Genomic DNA, 23,508 nt, shown 5'->3' with positions numbered 1-23,508 from the left:
CATCTTAAACCATATGCCTGTAGTCTTATTTACAATATTGTGCAATCGTCTGTCTCTGGTTCTACCTCGGATCTCTCATGGCGAACACAGCGTATACACAGGCTAATTCCCTTCAGTAATAAAGATTAAACCTCAGACTGTTAGCAAACTCAATCTAAAGCTATGTTTTAGTATGTCTGGACTAATGACCCCTAGTCTACTGAGGTAAGATACCTACACATGATGACATGTCTGGTTCCTATTTTTCTTCAATATGGATTTGAAACATTTTTCATGTTCATACTACAGTGTGACATGGTCAGACACATCCTGTTTAATTTATGAAGGAGGGACTCTGAAACTCACGAAGCTTATGTGGACAATTCAAGAACTTCCAAAAAATAGAATGAAGAGGGACTTTAATACACCCTGTTTTAGACATAAAGGAGGACCTGATACACATTCTGTTAAAATTGTTAGGTAGTGGGTCTTAAAAAAAAACAGAAACAAACATATAAGACCTCCACACGCAAATGTGAACATGGCTAAACCTCTCCCCAAAAAGACAATAATAATAACTTACCTCCCAAATTTTGAAGAGCAGTAAGAGGGATAAAGTATGCGGCATGCTACGTGCGGTGCTTCAAATTTTGGCCACGCACCAAACCACGCCCATTTATAATTTCTTTCTGTTCTGGTTGGAGGAGATTCAGAGGGGCACTGGTAGTGAGGGACATTGAGCAGACACCCGTGACTGCAAGTTGTAGACCCAAATCCAGGACTGTCCGCTGTATTCGGGACAGCTGGGACTAGAGATGAGAGGATCGATTCACGGGACTCTTGTGCAGTATCCAGGTCTGTGGTACCTGGTGGCTGGACGGCAAATCTCTTACCTTCTGGCAATTTTTGATTAGCCAGTGTGGCGTCATCTGTGCGTCCTTCTCATCTCTAGTTGTGACCTGTGGATTATTTTTTGTTCCTTCATTCAGTCAGAGCCGCCAAAACTTTCTCATCATTGTGTAGATACACTATATGACACCTAGCTTTTTGGTGCCGGTAAGGCCATGTTCATACATAGCGTAAGCACTGTTTATTGTTTTCTACAGATGTTTGCACCAAACTGCACAACAGCAATCTTCTCTGATTATTGCATTTTTTGCTGCATTTTTAGGCCTTTTCCCCTTTATTTGATGCATTTTTTGGTGCAGATGTGAAGCCGCTGTTTTAATGTTTTTTTAATGTACAGAAAAGCTTTGATTCTGCACTTGTAAAAAACTGCAGATACTTTTTTATGTGGCTTTGTGTTATCCTCCACATAGAAGTGAAATAAAAAGCACCAAAACCGCACAGTTCAGCAGCGTCTTTGGACGCACAAGTGGCCCAGTTTTCATGAAATCACATCCACTTTGCTTGGACAATTAAACACAGCAGAATTTCTGTGCAAAAACGTAGCATAAAATATGCAGCATGTGAACATGGCCTAAATGTCCAAGCAAAGTGGATGTAATTTCATTTTGGCGCGGATACAATGTTTTGATCGCATCTTTATTACATTTTTTTGTTTCAACAGCTGTAAAAGCGCAATTCTGACATTTTGATTTTTTTTCTCGTTATATCGATTACCGATCGGATTACTTTTTTATATTTTGATATTTTGGACATTTTCGAACGTAGCGATATCATGTGTATATTTTTTTTATTTCTTCATTTTTAATGGGGAAAAAGGTGAGTAATTTGAACTTTTACATTTTTAACTTTCCACTGTATTTGTTAGTCCTCTTGGGGGACTTGAACCTGTGATCATCCAATCACTTATACAGTAATATAGATACAGGCTATATACAGTAATGCAACAGTATTGCTGTTTTTTGGAAAGATCATGGTCTCCTCTGAACGCCAGCCACGACCTGGCTTTCACAGAAGTACCAGCCTGGCTTTCACAAAAGTACCGGCATGACAGGCACAGGCATCTTCAGCAGACCTCTAGCCATTATGGCAACCCATCAGTGCCCCGTGATTATGTCACGAGATCACCAGTGGGTGCAGGGGTGGATTAAGAGTAGCAAGGACCCCGGGCAGTTTAGAACGCACAGCCCCCTACACACACACACCTGATGTATCATGTGACATTTCACATGATCCCCTGTGATAGATCATGTGAAATTAATTTGGCACAATATTAATATATTCATTATAATAATTTTTTTACAATAATTGTATGACTTAATATTGAGCACAATTAAGTATGCTGACATCCCCTATGTACAGTATGAGACCCTACACACAATATGAGCTGCCACAATCCTATACACAGTGGGAGGCCGCACGTAGCCATCTGTACACAGCGGGAGGCCGCACGTAGCCATCTGTACACAGCGGGAGGCCGCACGTAGCCATCTGTACACACACAAACATATACAGACATATACATACGCGCATAAACACATTTGAAACACAAAAATACATATAAATAGACATCTCACAATGATATCTGCCTGCACACTCACACACTCAATCACACAGTCACATGCGCGCACTCAGTCTCGCGTGCACTCAGTCTATCAGTCACACACCATCCCCCGGCTCAGCTCCAGTCATCCAGCTACTCTCCGGTGCAGCAGTGCAGGGCGCACACTGCGTGACGTCATGCTAGCAGACCCGGCCGCGCACAGGGCCGTGTTTAGTAGCTGTGACGCGGCCGGGCCAGCACACAGGGAAGTTAACAGGTGCACTGCTGGCCCGGCCGAACAAGAAGCAGCGGTCGTGCGCAGCTGCTGGGGGAGCGGTCCGGGCCCCCCCGCCTCTGCCTGCCGGTATGTGCCGCATTGGCGCCCACATATTGTAATGAGGGCAATCTGGCCATGGCCATGGCCCCGGGCGGTAGCCCAGATTGCCCTCATTATAATCTGCCTATGGGTAGGTGCATAGAATGATGTGACCCCCCTGCCGGATTGCTATAAAGGCCTGATCCCAAAGAAACCCATGGAAACCTCTAAGCAACTAAAGGTTTTTCTCACATTAGCTAATGTTTAGTGTTCATAAATTCACCATCGTGAGGACAATGAAAAAGTGTGTGCATGGCAGTACTACAAGGAGAAAGCCACTGCTCTCCAAACAGACTTTTAATGCATATCTGCAGTTTGTTTAAGATCATCCAGATAAGCCAGATGGCTACTGGAACAATGGTTTGTGGACAGATTAAACCAAAATGAAGATATTTGGTTTCAAGTAGAAGCACTGTGTGAAGAGAAAGAAAATCACTGGATTACAGCATATAAATCTCATATCCGCTGTGAAACACACTGGTTATAGTATCATTGTTTGGGCCTATTTTGCTGCATCTGGGCGAGGATGCTTGTCGTCCATGATAGAATAATGAATTGTGAATACTTCAAACATAAGTTGAAACTGGTTTATAGAGCGGAATGGACTAAAATTCCTCTAAGCCAATGTGAAGGACAGTTTAACAGTTACCAGAACCGTTTGGATGCAGTTATTGCAAGGGGTCACACCAGATGCAGAAAGTAAAGTTGCACATATTTTTGCCTCTTGCAGACGTGTGATATTGGATCATTTTCCTCATTTATAAAAGACAAAGTTTAATATTTTGAACTTATTTATTTGATTTTCTGTATTTACTTTTAGTTTGAAAATCTGATGTAGTTTTAGCTCAAATTTATGCAAAATATGGAAAATTCTGAAGGGTTTACAAACTTCATTTTGTAAAAAGTATCTTTTTTTCTGGTCCAGAACTTCAGGTCATGCAAGATTATATAGCAGTCTGCAAAAGGGGTTCCTCTCACCGTTCACGTCACCAGTAGTCGTTTGTTAATTATTTGTTGGTAAAAAAGAGGGTGGTCTCAGACCATGTATTGACTATCAGGAATTTTAACAAAATTACTGTAAAGAATTAGTATCCTCTGCCGCTCGTCCCTGATCTCTATAACTAGCTGTTGTGAGCCTGTTGGTTCACCAAGCTTGATCCGCGGAAGAAGGCGTTTAACATATGAGGGCACTATGAGTATCTTGTGATGTCTTTTGGGCTAAGCAATGCATCAGCTGTTCTTAAAAAAATTGTTAATGGCATATTCGGTGGTCTTTGTGTTTGTTTGGCTGGATGACATCTTGGTTTATTCACCTGATGTTTAGTCACATATCCTACATGTACATACGTTACTACACATACTCAGAAGCCATTCTCTTTGTTGAGCTTGAAAAAATGTTTTTCTGGTGCAGGAGGTAAATATCCTGGGATATACAGGTGCATCTTGCAAAATTAGAATGTCGTCATCAAAAAGTTAATTTATTTCAGTTCTTCAATACAAAAGTGAAACTCATATATTATATAGAGTCATTACAAACTGATCTATTTCAAGTGTTTATTTCTGTTAATGTTAATGACTATGGCTTACAGCCAATGAGAACACAAAAGTCATTATCTCAGTAAATTAGAATAATTAACAAAAAACACCTGGAAAGGCTTCCTAAGCGTTTAAAAGGGTCCATTAGTCTGTTTCAGTAGGCTCAATACTTTTTTCGGGAAAGCTCCCAGGACGGTCCCAACCTTTCAGTACCCTTTGCTACCACAAGCCCCACTTCTTGCTGTAGAGTCAATCCAGGTAAGGCAAGCCAAACTCTCTGTACAAGAGCGACAGCGAAGGGCAGAGTTATGCAATGTGCCAGACGGAGTGGCTCGCGCCAAGTCTGTCCGAGCTTTTTTGAGCCTGCGGCCTCTTGACAGATATGACAATATGTACATGACCAGTCTGTCCTTATCCCATGTGCTTTGGTCTGTGCTAGAGTGCTTGCACCTGACAGAGTGCATGAGATGAAATCACCAAATAAAACTGATTATAGGCCTCTTTTTGAGTCTCGTCTGAAAATGTAACTGGAAATGATTGGTGACACAGCGAAACATGAACCTACAGCGAAGATGGCTACAATAAAGAAGTGAAAATTTGAAAGAGCAGAATCTGGTGAACTTTCATCATAAACTGTTAGCCCCTATTTTGTAGTCTACTGCCTTAGTCTGTCAATTGAATTGTATTACAGTTTGTATGGGAATGATATGAAGTATATAGAAAAATAAATGTTAAATTAAATGCAATATTATATAAAAATAATAAAATCAGTTTTATTCTTGGCAGATGACTGTACCAGGAGCTCCGAGGGACATGTGATATTCTCAGATTTTGCAGCTGATAGTCATAGTAGCACATCTGATACAAGTGAAGAACATGTAATTTTGACAGATACACCTCATGCTCATCTCAGAAATAATCTGTCACCTGATCCTTTTCAAAAGGTTCTCTCATCTGCTTCATCAAACACAAATATGCAAAATGAAAGTCATGGAAGTGCTGTTAAAAATGAAATGGCTGACATCATGGAAAAATCATTTTCATGTTCAGAATGTGGAAAATACTACAGTAGTAAATCAAGCCTTTTTACCCATCAGAGAAGTCACACAGTGGAGAAGCCGTATTCATGTTCAGAATGTGGGAAATGTTTTGCATACAAATCACATTTTGTTAAACATCAAAGAGTTCACACAGGGGAGAAGTCATTTTCATGCCCAGAATGTGGTAAATGTTTTAAATGGAAAACAAATCTTGTTACACATCTGAGAATTCACACAGGAGATGAGCGATTTTCAAGTTCAGAATATCAGAAAAATTGTAGTGAGAAATCTATACCTGTAAAACATCAGAGTCACACAGGGGAAAAGGCATTTTCATGTTCAGATTGTGGGAAATGTTTTCATCGGAAATCACATCTTGTTACACATCAGATAATTCACACAGGGGAAATGCCATATGTCTGTTCAGAATGTGGAAAATGTTTTAATCTAAAAGCAAATTTTGTTAGACATCAGTTAAGTCACACAGGGGAGAAGCCATTTTTCTGTTCAGAGTGTGGAAAATGTTTCAATCTTAAAACAACTCTCATTAAACATCAGAGAATTCACACAGGGGAGAAGCCATTTTTCTGTTCAGACTGTGGGAAATGTTTTAATCAGCAATCAAATCTTGTTGCTCATCAGTTAACTCACACGGGAAACAAACCATTTTCATGTTCAGAATGTGGGAAATGTTTTAGGAATAAATCAGATCTTTCTATACATCAAAGAACTCACACAGGAGAAAAGCCATTTTCATGTTCAAATTGTGGAAAATGTTTTAGTCTGAAATCAAATCTTGTCAAACATCAGAGAACTCACACAGGGGAGAAACCATTTTCATGTTCAGAGTGTGGGAAATGTTTTAATCGGAAATCAACTCTTGTCACACATCAGAGAATTCACACAGGGGAGAAGCCGTTTTCATGTTCAGAGTGTGGGAAATGTTTTAATCGGAATTCAAATCTTGTCACACATCAGAGAACTCACACCGGGAAATAGCCATTTTTTTAATTGTTTTATTGACAACATGTACTAGAAAAACATCAGTTAAAGTAAAGTCACTCGTCTACAAAAGGAAGGGTAAACAATTCAGTGCATGAAATGATTAAAAATGTATACCATTTACCCATGACCATTTGTCATTGAAAACTAATAAGTAAAAAATAATACACCTATTCTTGAATTAAGTATTTATTTTACATTGGTATGACTACAGTATAAAGGGTTGTTTATTGACGCTCTCTTCCATCCTATTTGACATTGACCATGGAGACATGATGATGCTATACATAAGGACAGTTGCCAAGGTAACCATTAAATGCCCCGCTTTTCTCATCCAATTAATAAAGTGACATAATAATTAGATGAGACCCGGGGCGTATATAGAAATCATGAGGTGTCAAAGGAAAAGTCTGAATTGAAAACTCCTTCAAACCACTCACCCCTAAACAAAATGATTTAGTGTGGTCATGAAGAGTATAATTCAGTACTTTTGAAAGACAAGGAACACAGAAATGTATTATGGCAGGCACACAAAAACTGTGATTCCCCTTAGTGTTCCACCCACTACGATACACCTTCCACAGCATCCTCCTCCAAAATGTCTCTCAACTAAGTATAATGCATTCCACATAGTATAATGTCCCCAATTCCAACTACACATTTTACCCCAACTTTAACCCCCACATACTGTACATATTAGTATGATGCCTTCTCTGTACATTCCCCTACACAATGATGCCCCCTGCATTCTAAAACACAGTATGATGTGTTCTTATGAAGCAACCACAGTTCTTCCAATACATGATGAGGCTGCCACAGTGTCTCCAAAATAGCATGTTCCCCAATTCTGTATGAAGCCACCATGATATTGCTTGTAGCACCAAACTTAGACATGCTGGCTGAATGATGGAGCAACAAGCTGATCGCTCACTGTTCCTCCATTGTATGCAACTGGATCTATGTCCTGGAGAAGCAGTGTCCATTGGACTTGAGAATGTTCAGCACTGGATGAGAATAGTTGAGAATGAAATTGTTGCTTTGACAACTATCCCAATAATATACCATAAGTTTTGAGAAATATATTCACAAAAAGTACAATTGGAGAATAAGATAAATATAAGCAGCAAGAAATGTATTCAGGGTCTGGATTGTCAGTTCAAGCCATTATACACTGCTCAAAAAAGTAAAGGGAACACTCAAATAACACATCTTAGATCTGAATGAATGAAATATTCTCATTGAATACTTTGTTCTGTATAAAGTTGAATGTGCTGACAAAAAATCACATAAAAATCATCAATGGAAATCAAATTTATTAACCAATGGAGGCCTGGATTTGGAGTCACCTCCAAAATTAAAGTGGAAAAACACACTACAGGCTGATCCAACTTTGATGTAATGTCCTTAAAACAAGTCAAAATGAGGCTCAGTATTGTGTGTGGCCTCCCTATGCCTGTATGACCTCCCTACAATGCCTGGGCATGCTCCTGGTGAGGTTGCGGATGGTCTCCTGTGGTATCTCCTCCCAGACCTGGACTAAAGCATCCGCCAACTCCTGGACAGTCTGTTGCAACGTGACGGTGGATGGAGCGAGACATGATGTCCCGGATGTGCTCAATCGGATTCAGGTCTGGGGAACAGGTGGGCCAGTCCATAGCTTCAATGCCTTCATCTGGAAGGAACTGCTGACACACTCAAGCCACATGAGGTCTGGCATTGTCCTGCATTAGGAGGAACCCAGGGCCAACCGCACCAGCATATGGTCTCACAAGGTGTCTGAGGATCTCATCTCGGTACCTAATGGCAGTCAGGCTACCTCTGGTGAGCACATGGAGGGCTGTGCGGCCCTCCAAAGAAATGCCACCCCACACTATTACTGACCCACTGTCAAACGGTCATGCTGAAGGATGTTGCAGGCAGCAGATCGCTCTCCACGGCGTCTCCAGACTCTGTCACGTCTGTCACATGTGCTCTGTGTGAACCTGCTTTCATCTGTGAAGAGCACAGGGCGCCAGTAGCAATTTTGCCAATCCTGGTGTTCTGTGGCAAATGCAAAGCGTCCTGCACGGTGTTGGGCTGTGAGCACAACCCTCATCTGTGGATGTCGGGCCCTCATGACACCCTCATGGAGTCGGTTTCTAACCGTTTGTGCAGACACATGCACATTTGTGGCCTGCTGGAGGTCATTTTGCAGGGCTCTGGCAGTGCTCCTCCTGTTCCTCCTTGCACAAAGGCGGAGGTAGCGGTCCTGCTGCTGGGTTTTTGCCCTCCTACGGCCCCTTCCACGTCTCCTGGTGTACTGGCCTGTCTCCTGGTAGCGCCTCCAGCCTCTGAACACTACGCTGACAGACACAGCAAGCCTTCTTGCCACAGCTCGCATTGATGTGCCATCCTGGATGAGCTGCACTACCTGAGCAACTTCTGTGGGTTGTAGAGTCCGTCTCATGCTTCCACGAGTGTGAAAGCACAACCCACATTCAAAAGTGACCAAAACATCAGCCAGAAAGCATTGGTACTGAGATGTGGTCTGTGGTCCCCACCTGCAGAACCACTCCTTTATAGTAACATAGTAACATAGTTTGTAAAGCCGAATAAAGACTTGCGTCCATCAAGTTCGACCTGTTAGTTCTGTAATTGCTAAAGTTGATCCAGAGGAGGGCAAAAACCCCAAATGATTTGGCCAATCTTCACCTGAGGAAAAATTCCCTCCCGACTCTGAAACCAGCAGTCAGAATAAATCCCTGTATCAACCTACTATTTTATTTTATTTTTAAGTATATGCTGAAATCTGCCTGGTATCTAGAAATGCATCCAGTCCCCGCTTGAACTGGTGTAGTGAATCCGACATTACCGTCTCCTCACTCAGTGAATTCCATATTCTCACTGCTCTTACGGTAAAGAACCCCTTCCTATGCTGGTGCTGAAACCTTTTCTCTTCCAGTCTTAGTGAATGCCCTCTTGTTACCGTAATATCCCTCCTTTTGAACAAATCCCGGGCAAGATCTCTATCATAGAATCATAGAATCATAGAATGGTAGAGTTGGAAGGGACCTCCTGGGTCATCTGGTCCAACCCCCTGCTCAAAGCAGGATTCACTAGATCATCTCAGACAGATGTCTGTCCAGCCTCTGTTTGAAGACGTCCATTGAAGGGGAACTCACCACCTCTCGTGGCAGCCTGTTCCACTCATTAATCACCCTAACTGTCAAAAAGTTTTTTCTAATATCTAATCTGTGTCTCCTCCCATTTAGTTTCATCCCATTGCTTCTAGTCTTTCCTTGTGCAAATGAGAATAAAGATGATCCTTCTACAATGTGACAGCCCTTGACATATTTGTAGACAGCTATTAAGTCTCCTCTCAGTCTTCTTTTTTGCAAGCTAAACATTCCCAAATCCTGCAACCGTTCCTCATAGGACATGGTTTGCAGACCAGTCACCATTCTGGTCGCTCTTCTCTGAACTTGCTCCAGTTTGTCTATGTCTTTTTTAAAATGTGGTGCCCAAAACTGTACACAGTATTCCAGATGAGGTCTGACCAAAGAGGAGTAAAGACCGATAATGACTTCACGTGATCTAGACTGTATGCTTCTGTTAATACATCCCAGAATTGTATTTGCCTTTTTTGCTGCTGCATCACACTGTTGACTCATGTTCAGTCTATGATCTATTAGTATACCTAAGTCTTTTTCACATGTACTGTTGCTTAGCTCTATTCCTCCCATTCTGTATATGCTTTTTTCATTTTTATTGCCCAGATGTAGTACTTTGCATTTTTCCCTGTTAAAAACCATTCTGTTGGTTGCTGCCCACTGCTCCAGTTTATTTAGGTCTTTTTGAATCCTCTCTCTCTCTTCTCTAGTATTAGCTATCCCTCCTAGCTTTGTGTCATCAGCAAATTTAATCAGTTTACCCTCAATTCCTTCATCTAAATCATTGATAAAGATGTTGAACAATACAGGTCCCAGGACGGAGCCCTGTGGTACCCCACTTGAGACATTCATCCAGCTGGATGTGAAGCCATTTACAACCACCCTTTGAGTCCGATCACTAAGCCAGTTATGAATCCACCTAACAGTTGCCTGGTCCATTGCATACTTGGTCATTTTTTCAATAAGGATGGTGTGAGATACTTTGTCAAATGCTTTGCTGAAGTCAAGATATACTATATCTACAGCATTTCCCTGATCCACCCAGTCAGTGATTCTGTCATAGAAGGAAATTAAGTTAGTCTGACATGACTTGTTAGTTACAAACCCATGCTGACTCTGGTTAATCACTTCATTATTATCCATGTACTTACATACATGTTGTTTAATAATTTGTTCAAAGATCTTTCCTGGTATAGAAGTCAGACTCACCGGCCTATAGTTCCCTGGGTCCACCTTCTTCCCCTTTTTGAAGATAGGAACAACATTTGCTCTTCTCCAGTCTTCTGGGACTTCTCCTGTTCTCCAAGAATTTTCAAAGATTATGGAGAGTGGTTCTAAAATTTCTTCTACGATCTCCTTCAGTACTCTGGGGTGTAATTCATCTGGACCTGGAGACTTGAACTCATTTATGTTAGCTAAATATTTCCTCACAATCTTTCTGTTTACAGATAACTTGGATTCCTCTATTCCTTTAAAAGGACAGTGAAGATCAGTTGATGTTACATTTTCTTTCTGAGAGAAAACAGATGCAAAATAGGAATTAAAAAGTTCGGCCTTCTCAACATCCTCTCTTACCATTTCTCCATTTTCATCCTGTAAAAATCCTATAGCATCTTTGACTTTTCTTTTACTTTTGACATACCCCCAAAATCCTTTTTTATTGCTTTTGACATCTCTTGCAAGCCTTAATTCATTGTCAGCTTTAGCTAACCTGATACGTGCCCTGCAGGATCTGCAGACTGCATTATAATCTTCTTTAGATATGCCTCCCTCTTTCCATTTAATAAACATTTCTTTCTTTCTTTTTAGCATGTGTTTAAGTTCTGTGTTCATCCATCCTGGTTTCCTTAAATGCTTCCCATTCTTCCTACTTTTCGGGATTGTTAACGATTGTGCTTTGAGAATCTATACTGTCCCCTAACATATTTGTACACATTTATTATGTCCCCCCTCAACCTTCTCTTTTCCAGGCTGAATAGTTCTAGTTTTGCCAACCTCTCTGGGTATTGCAGTCCCTCCATTCCCTTTATTAATTTTGTTGCCCTCCTTTGTACCTTTTCAAGCTCATTTATATCCTTTCTATATATCGGGGCCCATAACTGAGCACAGTATTCCAAGTGTGGTCTGACCAGTGCTTTGTACAGTGGAAGAACAATGTTCTCATCCTTTGCAGCTATACCTCTTCTGATACATCCCATTACCCTGTTTGCCCTTACAGCAGCGGCCTGACTTTGGGCACTCCAATTTAGTTTGCTATCAATCAAGATGCCCAAGTCCTTCTCCATCTCTGAATTCCCCAATGATTTCCCATTCAGTGAGTACTGGTGACTTCCATTTTTCCTTCCCATATGTATGACCTTACATTTCTCCTCGTTAAACCTCGTTTGCCATTTAATGCTCCACCTACCCAGCTTATCCAAATCCCTCTGTAGGTCTGCACTGTCCTCTTTTGTATTAATTGTTTTACATAACTTTGTGTCATCTGCAAATATTGATATTTTACTATTTATCCCGTTGACTATGTCGTTAATAAAGATATTAAATAACATTGGGCCTAGTACAGACCCCTGTGGTACCCCACTAGTGAAGCTTACCCAATCTGAGAATATTCCATTTATAACCACCCTCTGCCTTCTATCCTTTAGCCAGTTAGCTACCCACTTGCAGACATGTTCCCCCAGCCCCATCATTCTCATTTTGTATACCAACCTATTATGTGGCACACTATCGAACGCTTTTGAGAAGTCGAGATACACGACATCCACTGGTTCCCCCTGATCTACTCGAGAGCTAACCTCCTCGTAGAAGTCAATCAGGTTTGTTTGGCAGGAGCGATTCCTCATGAATCCATGTTGGTTCGAGATTAAAAGATTATTAGCATCAAGATGCTCCGTAATTGCCTCTGAATTTCCTTTATTGTGTCTTGATAATTGCCAATAATTTCCATCTATTGTCTATTCCATTTGCACAACAGCATGTGAAATTAATTGTCAATCAGTGTTGCTTCCCAAGTGGACAGTTTGATTTCACAGAAGTTTGATTTACTTGGAGTTATATTCTGTTGTTTAAGTGTTCCCTTTATTTTTTTGAGCACTGTTTTTGATACAGAGCAATAATTTGTAATCTGTGTTCTCTAGAACATATTCCTAAACCACCTCATTCCTATTGGAGTGGTTTGCGCCTGGGCATGCCAGAAGGACATTCGCAGGGCTCCCGTCTAGTGGTCACAGATTACTGACCTGGCCTAGCGATCAGTCTTGCAAATCATTTCTCCCATGTCTATTTAGCACTTCTTCTCCATTCCCCTGCAATTCAGTAATTTAATCATGTCCACTGTGCTTATGTATGTTATTTTAATATCGATGTACAATAAAAAAATATATTGTGGTACCGTATTATGCAGAAAAATCTATGTAAATACTTTTGTAAACCTGCCTGAAGAAGGAGCCTCTGTGCTCTGAAAGCTTGCAAATATAATGTTTCTAGTTAGCTAATAAAGATATCACTCGTAAATTACTTTTTGCTGATTTATGTTTTAATAGTGTGATAAACAACTGTACCCGACAAAGAATAAAGGTTTATATTTGTGTTTTACGATTGATTTGATATTAGGGAAGAGCAAACGTGCTCGGTGATACTCTAATATCACTTGAGTATCTGGGTGCTCAGATGTGCTCGTTACTCAGCGAGCATTGGCTAGTGCTCGATTTCAAACTTGAATCCCCGCCTTGCATGTTTGACGCCTATTACACAGACAATAAGCATGCGCTGATTGCCTGTGAGTAACTTTATTGCCGTAGCCATCTTTGTAGTGGCATTACTGGTATTGGCTGGCCGTCTAACATCATCAGGAATCATCAGCACGCTGATGCCATTACTCAGCTCTGTGACAGTTGTTATTGGAGGGAGAGTGTGCTTGTCCAAGTGTGTGTGTGCACAGTACAAAGAATCATAGTTCTATACTGTTGATACTGGTGCTTAAGCAGAACCATCATACTAACAGCCCTTTCAGGGCTAATTCTTTTCTTTGCTGTTTGTATTATGAAAATGCAAAACTGGGGGCTGAAAAACATTTTTGTGGAAAAAAATGTGAAAATGTTATTTTCACGGCTCCATGCTATAAACTTCTGTGAAGCACCTCTGGGTTCAAGATGCTCACCACACATCTAGATAAGTTCCCTGTGGGGTCTAGTTTCCAAAATGGTGTCACTTGTAGGGGGTTTCCACTGTTTAGGCACATCAGGGGCTCTCCAAACGCAACATGGTGTCCGCTAATTATTCAAGCAAATTTTACATTCAAAAAGTCAAATGGCGCTCCTTCCCTTCTGAGCCCTGCTGTGCGCCCAAAGAGTGTTTTTTCCCTACGTATGGGGTATCTGCGTACTCAGGGGAAATTGCCCAACTAATTTTGGGGTCTATTTTTTCCTGTTACCCCTGCAAAAATAAAAAAAATTGGGGTCTAAAGTAACATTTTTGTGAAAAAAAGTTAAATGTTAATTTTTTTCTTCCCCATTTGAAAAAAATTCCAGTGAAGCACGTGAAGGGTTAATAAACTTCTTCAATGTGGTTTTGAGCACCTTGAGGGGTGCAGTTTTTAGAATAGTGTCACTTTTAGGTATTTTCTATCATAAAGTCACTTCAAATGTGATCCCTAAAAAAATGGTTTTGTAAATTTTGTTGGAAAAATGAGAAATCGCTAATCAACTTTTAACCCTTATAGCGCACTAATAAAAAAAATTTGGGTTCCAAAATTGTGCTGATGTAAAGTAGACATGTGGGAAATGTTATTTATTAATTATTTTGTGTAACATATCTCTCTGATTTAACGGAATAAAAATTCAAATTTTGAAAATTGTGAAATTTTCAAAATTTTCGCCAAATTTCCAATTTTCTCACAAATAAACGCAAGTGATATCGAAGAAATTTTACCACTATCATGAAGTACAATATGTCATGAAAAAGCATTCTCAGAATCAGCGGGATCCGTTGAAGCGTTTCAGAGTAATTACCTCATAAAGTGACAGTGGTCAGAATTGTAAAAATTGGCCTGGTCATTAACGTGCAAACCACCCTCGGGGGTAAAGGGGTTAATGTTGGGAACAATTTTTTTTATGAGGCCCTCCTCTACGTGTCTTCAAAGGGGTATTGGATTGCATCCAAATGTTTGGCAACCCTTGCAGTCACTGCATACACAATAACAGCATAGGAGACCCACTCCTTAATAACGGGAACAACAAAGCATAGCCGGCTGATGACTCTCCAACTATAGTGAGGGACGACTGTTGGCCCTCTAGCAATAGTAAGGGCCGCCTGATGGCCTTGTAAAAATAGGCTGTGTCTTTCACAGTCTTTCCTTCATAAATGAAACAGGATGTGTCTGATCATGTCTCACACCACATGGCTAGATAAGGTAGTAAAATGTTAAAATTATATTTACTGGTGAATGTATTTTTCATCGTTGAAAGCAATGCAAAAGTGCAAAACCGCATCAAAAACCCTACATGTGAACATAGCCCAAGGTGTGGATGAGCATTTTTGTTTTTGGTTATTTATTTTGCCTTATATACAAGTCATATTACCCTGGAAAGAATGTTCCTTAACATTTTTTCCAGGAAAATCCATTTTGGCTTAGTTTTTGTATGTTTTATTGTCATTCCGTAAAAGTGGCATAATACTCCGACAACATTTTTCACAGCAGTGTAAAACACACATTTCATTCAAATATAGATGTATTATTTTATACTTATTAGTTTTCAATAACAAATGGTCATTTGTATTTGTAAAAATGTTCTAATAATCATTTAGTGCACCAAATTGTTTTTGCTTTCTTTTGTACATGTGTGACTTTACTATAACTTTACTATAACTTGTACTTTCCTATGTGCGTTATCTGATGTTTGACAAGATTTGTTTTCTGATTAAAATATTTCCCACAAATTGAGCATGAAAATGGCTTCTCTCCTGTGTGAGTTCTCTGATGTCTAGCAAGATCTGATTTCTCCGTAAAACATTTCTCACACTCTGAACATGAAAATCGTTTCACCCCTGTGTGACTTCTCTGATGCTTATCAAGTCTTGCTTTTTCAGTAAAACATTTCCCACATTCTGAACATAAATGTGGCTTCTCCCCTGTGTGACTTTTCTGATGTGTAACAAGTCTTGATTTAGTAGTGTAACTTTTCCCACATTCTAAACATGAAAATGGTTTCTGCCCTGTGTGACTTCTCTGATGTCTAACAAGATTTGATTTCAGTGTAAAACATTTCCCACATTCTGAACAAGAAAATTCCTTGTCCCCTGTATGAATTTTCTGATGTCTAGTAAGATCAGATTTCGAACGACAACACTTCCCACATTCTGAACAAGAAAATGGCTTCTCCCCTGTATGAATTTTCTGATGTGTAACAAGATTTGCTTTCTGATTAAAACATTTCCCACATTCTGAACAGAAAAATGGCTTCTCCCCTGTGTGAATTGTCTGATGTATTCTAAGTTTGCATTTGCTACTATAATGTTTGCCACATTCTGAACAAGAAAATGGCTTCTCCTTTGTGTGAATTCCCTTATGAGTAAGATGATATTTTTGTGTAAAATCATTCTCATTTTCTGATCTTGAATTTGGCTTGATTCCTTTGTGAATTCTTTGATGTACTATTAAAATTGATTGCTGTTTAAATGATTTTCCACATTCTGAGCATGAAAATGGCTTCTCTGTGTGAATTCTCTGATGTATTACAAGTTTGGCTTTCTCACTATAACGTTTCCTACATTCTGAACTTGAAAATAGCTTATCTCCTGTGTGAACTTTCAGATGTGTATCAAGATTTGCTTTCCTAATAAAACATTTCCCACATTCTGAGCATGAATACGGCTTCTCCCCTGTGTGAATTCTCTGATGTGTAACAAGGCTTGATTTACTACTGTAATATTTTCCACATTCTGAACATGAAAATGATTTCTCCCCTATATAAGCTATTTCATTTTCAACAGCACTTCTTTGACTTTCTTTTTGCATATTTGTTTTTGATGAAGCAGAAGAGACAACCTGTTGAACAGGCTCAGGTATCAGATTTTTTCTGACATGAGGTTGAGGAGTATTTGTGAAAATGACATGTTCTTCACATGTATGAGATGTGCTACTAAGATTATCAGCTGCAAAATCTGGGAATATCAGATGTCCCTCGGCGCTCCTGGTACAGTAATCTGCCAAGAATAAAACTGATTTTATTATTTTTAAATATCACTGCATTGGAATTATATTAATAGCTATGTACTTTATAACATTTCTAAACAAACTGTAATACAATTTAATTATCGACAGACTAAGACAGTAGGTCACAAATGAGAAACCGATACTTTATGGGCCTGGCGTCAGGCCACCAGGTTGTGCTCTTTCAAATTTTCACTTCTTTTTTCAGCCATCTTCTCTGTAGGTTCATGTTTCACTGTGTTTGTCCCAATCATTTCCAGTTACATTTTCAAAGGAGAATCATAAAGTGGATTCCATTTCTTGCACTCTCTGACAGGTACAAGCACTTTAACATGGAGCAAATGTGAGGAGCATAGACTGGTCAGGTACACATTGTCATATCTGTTAGAGACCACAGGTAAAAAAAGGCTACCTTGAATAAATTTAGCGCAGTGCAGTCTGTCTGGCAGATTACAGAGAAACCCCAGCATTCACCTTTTAGCCCCTGTACAGGAATGTGGTCTGAAAGGGGGATCCACTGGATTACTTCCAAAGAAGAGCTGCTATGCAAAAGAACAGAACCAGAGGCAAGAGAATGGTCGGGTAGTTAGGTCAGAACCAGGAGGTCAGTGTAGGGACAATATTGTAAAGGAAAATGGTCAAAAAGCAGGCTGATGTTAAAAATCAGGAATGTCCACTGGGAGAATAGCAAGGCACAAGTATACAGAGGCAAATCATATTATAACTGGTAATGGACAGCAGGGTTTCAGGAGCTTAAATAGCTTGTAGCCCCACTCAAACTTTACAGCAGAGAGCAAACACTGACAGAAGTTAACTCTGCATCATCCAGTCTGGACAGAACTTCAAGTCCGAGAGGACATAAAACAAGAACTGTATAGGGCAGCATGGTGGCTCAGTGGTTAGCACTGTTCCTTTGCAACGCTGGGGTCCTGGGTTCAAATCCCACCAAGGAATTTGCAAGGAATTTGTATGTTCTCCCCATGTTTGTGGGGTTTTCCTCCGGGTTCTCCAGTTTCCTCCCACACTCCAAAGACATACTGATAGGGAGTCTAGATTGTGAGCCCCAATGGGGACAGTGCCGATAATGTCTGTAAAGCGCTGTGGAATTAATGGCACTATATTAGTTAGTAAAATAAATAAACTGTCGCCCCGCTTTGCCGACAACAAGAGCGTGGTGCCATCTGGCAATGAAAGCCGAGGCAGGAAGGTCATAATATTTGGAGAAAGTGTAAGATTTTGTATTTCTTTTTAATGTAACAAGCAAGAAAAGAGCACAAGTTTTTTATATTCTTTTATATGTCATGCAAGCCAATGGAAACATTAGGCAAAAAATACGAATAAGGGAGCAAACGGTTATCTGAAAAAGTATTTGCAGCAGAGTTCTCTGAATGCTATTGTTGTCAGTCCCTGTTTTTTTCGTAGGTCTCCTAGCCTTACACTGGTGCTTAAAAGTTAGTAAACCCTTCAGAATATTCCAAATTGTCCATATTTCTGAATAAGTTTGAAATATAGCTACCGTACATCAGATTTTAGATAAAGAGAACCAAATCAAATAAATAAGTTAAACTTATTAGACTCTTGTAATTTTTTCAATGAGGAAAAATTTTCAATATCACATGTCTGTGAGTGGCAAAAGTATGTGAAACTTTACTTTCCATATTTGGTGTGACCCCTTGTGCATCAATAACTGCATCTAAACAGTTCTGGCAACTGTCAATTAGTCATTTACATTGGATTAGAGGAGTTTGGCAGGTTTTCTTCCATGAACTGCTCTTTCTGGGTCCTTTCACAACATTTCTATAGTATTAAGGTCAGGACTTTGCCATTTCGAAAATCTTTACCTTATTCTACCTTAACTATTGTCTCTGTGGGGCCTCTGTCCTCTGTTTTCTTCTATAACATTCTGTATCAGAGGTTCCCAACACTAACAATCTTCTAAATTATATTTAGAGGCATCTACTGAGCACAGTGTCCTGTGATGAACAATACTGTGAATACAGAAATATCTCTTTGGCCACAGCCCCACTATCAGTATTTGGGCAGTATTCGGTCAGTATTTTTTCTCAGGAGTGGGAAACAAAACCAAGATATGGTGATAAATACAGAATTGGTGACTTGTTTCTATTATGCCTTTTCTCTGATTGTTCCTCACCCGGTTTTGGCTCCCACTCCTGAGAAAAAATACTGACCGAATACTGACCGTGGAGCCATGGCCTTTTGCAGCAACTCAGAAGAGATTATGGCAAAAATAGAGTCAAAATGTGCTTTTTATTTTTAGACACAATCTTAAAGTGTAAAATATACATGTAAAGCTCTGTATAACAAATCCTAAAAAATCAACATAAAGTATTAATAGAAGCAATTGACTGAGTAGAATCTGTGACTTCTCTGCAGATAGTGATTACTACTCACCTGTGCGGTTATCTATAGGAATCTCCTCTTTACACCTCTCATCACCCCTCACATATGTCTCTGTAGTATTAATATGGGGCAGATCTTTACCCTGAAACAAAGATTGTAAAAGTCACAGAAAGACTGAGAAGTTGTGTGAAATGATTCAGAAGAACAGAAAAGATCCTAAGTTATCATGACGACCAAATATAACTGCACTATCACACAGTTATTGACACCTTTGGAAAGAATTCCATAGGTGTCAATAACTGACCTTACACCCTCACATTGTGACGTCACTTACCAGGCTCAGCCGGTCATGGAGCATCCGGGTATCATCCGGACATCTCGTACAACCCCGTCTGATCTGACCTCGGATGAGCGCCACCTGAGGTGTAGGGCCACGAGGCAACAGCGTGGAGCACATCCTGATACAGCACCAAGTACATCTACTGATGTATTTCCAAAAGGAGAATTACCTCCATCACCACTGATAAGGTCGCTTATTGACACCAATGGAATTCTTTCTTTTTTCTGCCGCAGGCACCGCAGTTTCAAGGGGACAGAATCCAGCACTACTTTTTTTCAGCGCAACCACAGAGGAGCCAGTTCCCCTCATATGATAATTGAACTGCCCACTATATCTTATATCTATATGGACATTTATATGGATATCTATAGAGCCAGGCAACACTGCTCTTCTGAAATATCATATATATGTTATTATCCAGGACTTTTTTTTATATTTACTTTTATTTTATTTTATTCCTTCTAAACCGGGACAATCCAGATGACAATACCTTCAGCGCTAATTTGAGCTAATCTTTTATCATATATGTTTTGTTTTTAAAATATTTTTTGTAGAGAATAATCTTTTTTAATATAGATGATTAAAAGTTATATTTTAATTCCAACTCTTTGCGATATCTATTTGACACTAAAGTGGGCATTCTTGTAGTTACCTAGCTAATTCAGAAATCTGGACTAATCCAAACAGACAATGTTTTCTACTGCTCAGTGACATAATTTTTGCTTTCTTTTGCTTTATTTTCTTTCTGTTTCTGTTAGAAAGCAATGGCACCGGAACTGGTCATCTGCTGCTATAGCCCAATTGTGTTAAGGAACGATGACTGCATCCGGACATATTAGTATTCATCTGCAATTTGCATGATGGTGCACCACATGTTCTAAGAACAATTCTTAATATCTTCAGTCATGACTCATGAGTTGTTTATATCCACAAAATTTAATATTACTGGATGTTTTTCTTTTATCACACTATTCTCAGTATACTCTTGACATCATTGCATGTAAAAATCCCACGAGGTTGGCAATTTTTGAACTATTCAGGCTAAGTGCCCACCATGCAGAAATGCGGCAGATTTTTTCCGCATCTCCCTGGCAGGAAAAACGCATGCGGATTTTACATGCATTTTTCCTGCCAGGTAGAAGCGTTTGTCAAACTTTTTTGCATGCATTTCCGCATGCGGGTTACAAACGCTTTTCCAAGCGATTTTAGCATCACTTGGAAAGTGCTTGACAACTTGGTCACACTATAATAAATCCATGCAACCGGCATTGACTTATATAGTGTGACCAAGTTAATAGTTAAAAAAAAGAATAAAATGGTAAAAAACAAAACAAAACAACATTATACTCACCTTCTGATGGCCCCCGGTCTCCTCCTCCGGTGTGTCCGATCTCTTGTACGGTGGTGTAAAAGGACCTTTCATGACGTCATTTAGTCATGTGACCTGTCACATGACGTCATTAAAGGTCCTTTTACACCATCGCGAGCCGCCGGGGAGCCAGGACGCATCATACAGGAGACCGGGGGACATCGGAAGGTAAGTATAATGTTTATTTTTTATTTTAAATTCTTTTTTTTTTAAAGGTACTATGGTACCCGAGTCCAGAGGAGAGTCTCCTCTTCTCCAGACCCGGGCACCATCCGCTCATTGAATCGCTTACTATCCGCATGTGCACATGTACTCATGCGGATATTAAGCGATTCAATACAAGTCAATGGCGGCAATTACGATGTGTGTCCGCAAAACTAATGGACATGCTGCGTATTTTTCCGTAATGATAATCCACAGTGGTAATTTCTGCAGCATGTGAACAGCACATGCGGATTATCATTGGGGACCATGGGGCACGTATTACCAAGCGTTTTCGCTGCGGAAATTCTGCAGCAGAAACGCTTGAAAAACGCATAGTGGGCACGCAGCCTAATTCTCGCTAATCTAGTACCAATGATGCGAACTCATTCAGATTGCTTAATCTTCCCATTCTGAAAACTGATCATTTCATTTTATGCTGCACGCCGAGGTCATGTGTCTAATAGGTTACAGATGGAAGAGGTGACTGTCTCTAATAAATTAGACGTTCACTGTGTAATATTGGTGGATCACTCGATTTTCCCATCATAATGTTGGTGTACACTGCATGTGATCCACAGAAAACTAATTACCGTATTTTTTGGACTATAAGACGCACAAGGCCATAAGACGCACCTAGGTTTTAGAGGAGGAAAACAGAAAAAAAATGTAAGCAAAAATGTGGTCATAATGCCCTGTTAAGGGGGAGGGGATCTGCTGCTGACACTGTTATAGGGGTAATGTCCCCTAATTCTGTTAATATTCCCCATCCTGGTTTATATGGCCCCCTCCTTCATGTAATATGTGGCCCTCATCCCCATCCTGATATGCATAGCACCCCAATCCACCATCCTGGTATGCATGGCCCTCTCATCCCTCTTCCTGGTATGTATGGCACCCTTCATTCTGTTATGTATGGCCCCCCTCACACCCATCCTGGTATGCATGGCACCTTCATCCCTCTTCCTGGAATGTATGGCCCCCTTCATCCCTGTATGTATAGACCCTCCATCCTGGTATGATTGGCCTCCTTCATCCCTGTATGTATGGCCCCCTTCATCCCTGTATGTATGGCCCCCTTCATCCCTGTATGTATGGCCCCCCTCATGCCTCATCCCTGTATGTATGGCCCCCTCATGCCTCATCCCGGTATGAATGGCCCCCTTCATCCCTGTATGTATGGTCCCCTCATCCAGGTATGCTTGGCACCCCCTGATCCCCGTCACGCTGCACAGAAAAAAAACCCACTCATACTCACCTCCTCTCTCCTCCAGCGCTGCGTCATGCTCTGTGCCGGAATAGTCACTGCTCCCCACGCACGCAGTCCCGGCGTGGGGAGCAGTGACTATTCCGGCACAGAGCATGACGCAGCGCTGGAGGAGAGAGGAGGTGAGTATGAGTGTTTTTTTTTCTGTGCAGCGTGACGGGGATCAGGGGGTGCCAAGCATACCTGGATGAGGGGTCTATACATACAGGGATGAAGGGGGCCATACATACTGGGGTGAGGGATGAGAGGGGCCATACATACAGGGTGCCATACTTACCAGGAGCCGCGCTGCAGGCACAGTGTGCCGGTTATTAAGGGAAATTAATATTCACTGCTCCCCACGCCCATGGGCGTGAGGAGCAGTGAATATTCATTTTCTTTAGTAGTGGGCACAGTGTAGGCTGCAGCAGGCGGCTGCTGCCTCCTGTGCACCGCTCCTCCGCCACTGTCGCTTCCCCCACATCCCCCACCACCCACAGCCACAGTAATTATGTATATCAGACTATAAGACGCAACCCCCACTTTCCTCCAAAATTTTGGAGAAAAAAAGTGTGTCTTATAGTCCGAAAAATACGGCATTTGATTTTCTCCTATGTCTCTAATGAATTGTCCATTCAGTGTACAATATTGATGGATAAAACAAGACTGAACACAAGACCTTCACAGACTTCTACACTTCATAGGGGAGATTTCATGACAACTTCTCTCCATCTACCTGATGATACTGAGGAACACTGGGATTTTCTTGTTTACAGTCCTGTGGTAGAAGAAGACGGGGACATGTCTCTGGTGTTGTCCTTTTACTGGATAGAACTGGAGGAAACACATACAGGGACTGAATTCATTCTTTACATACAGATAATTATAAGCCATGTGTCTTTAGTCCTGTCTATTACCTGGTGATGTGAGGGGCTGAGGAACCTCCATCATGATGTCCTTGTACAGATCTTTGTGTCCTTCTAAATACTCCCACTCCTCCATAGAGAAAAAGACGGTGACATCCTGACACCTTATAGGAACCTGACACATACAATGATACAGTCATCCCTCCGATCCCTTCATAGCGTTACTCTATAAGGTCCCAGCATTCCCAGCAGTGTCACCTCTCCAGTCAGCAGCTCAATCATCTTGTAGGTGAGTTCTAGGATCTTCTGGTCATTGATGTCCTCATGTATCAGGGGGTGAGGTGCAGGCCCCGTGATTGGACTCAGGGGTCTTCCCCATCCCTC

The 23,508-nt window shown here is 40.7% G+C and overlaps 2 protein-coding genes across 4 annotated transcripts in view; one reads left to right on the top strand and one right to left on the bottom strand.

Moving 5' to 3' along the window:
• LOC141272058 (uncharacterized) overlaps positions 1-6,555 on the top strand; it is a 47,618-nt gene extending 41,063 nt beyond the window's left edge. For all 3 annotated transcript variants that reach the window (XM_073682354.1, XM_073682355.1, XM_073682357.1), the window contains exon 7: positions 5,127-6,555. In XM_073682354.1, coding sequence (XP_073538455.1) covers positions 5,127-6,379 — 1,253 coding nt within the window. In that variant the 3' untranslated portion in view covers positions 6,380-6,555. The remainder of the gene's footprint in view (positions 1-5,126) is intronic.
• An 8,512-nt stretch (positions 6,556-15,067) lies between these two features.
• Positions 15,068-23,508, bottom strand: part of LOC141272064 (uncharacterized) — an 8,491-nt gene continuing 50 nt past the window's right edge. Inside the window, exons 1-5 of the mRNA XM_073682372.1 lie at positions 23,383-23,508; positions 23,176-23,299; positions 22,995-23,092; positions 19,154-19,244; positions 15,068-16,734 (exon numbers count right to left, since the gene is read on the bottom strand). The exon at positions 23,383-23,508 is cut by the window's right edge and continues 50 nt beyond it. Of these exons, the coding sequence (XP_073538473.1) occupies positions 15,392-16,734; positions 19,154-19,244; positions 22,995-23,092; positions 23,176-23,299; positions 23,383-23,406 (1,680 nt within the window). The 5' untranslated portion in view covers positions 23,407-23,508 and the 3' untranslated portion in view covers positions 15,068-15,391. The remainder of the gene's footprint in view (positions 16,735-19,153; positions 19,245-22,994; positions 23,093-23,175; positions 23,300-23,382) is intronic.

Source organism: Phyllobates terribilis, unplaced genomic scaffold (assembly GCF_046119375.1).
Source record: "Phyllobates terribilis strain yellow unplaced genomic scaffold, ASM4611937v1 Scaffold_5__5_contigs__length_657084704, whole genome shotgun sequence".
Classification (NCBI taxonomy): domain Eukaryota; kingdom Metazoa; phylum Chordata; class Amphibia; order Anura; family Dendrobatidae; genus Phyllobates; species Phyllobates terribilis.
This window is presented reverse-complemented; position numbering and strand designations above follow the sequence as displayed.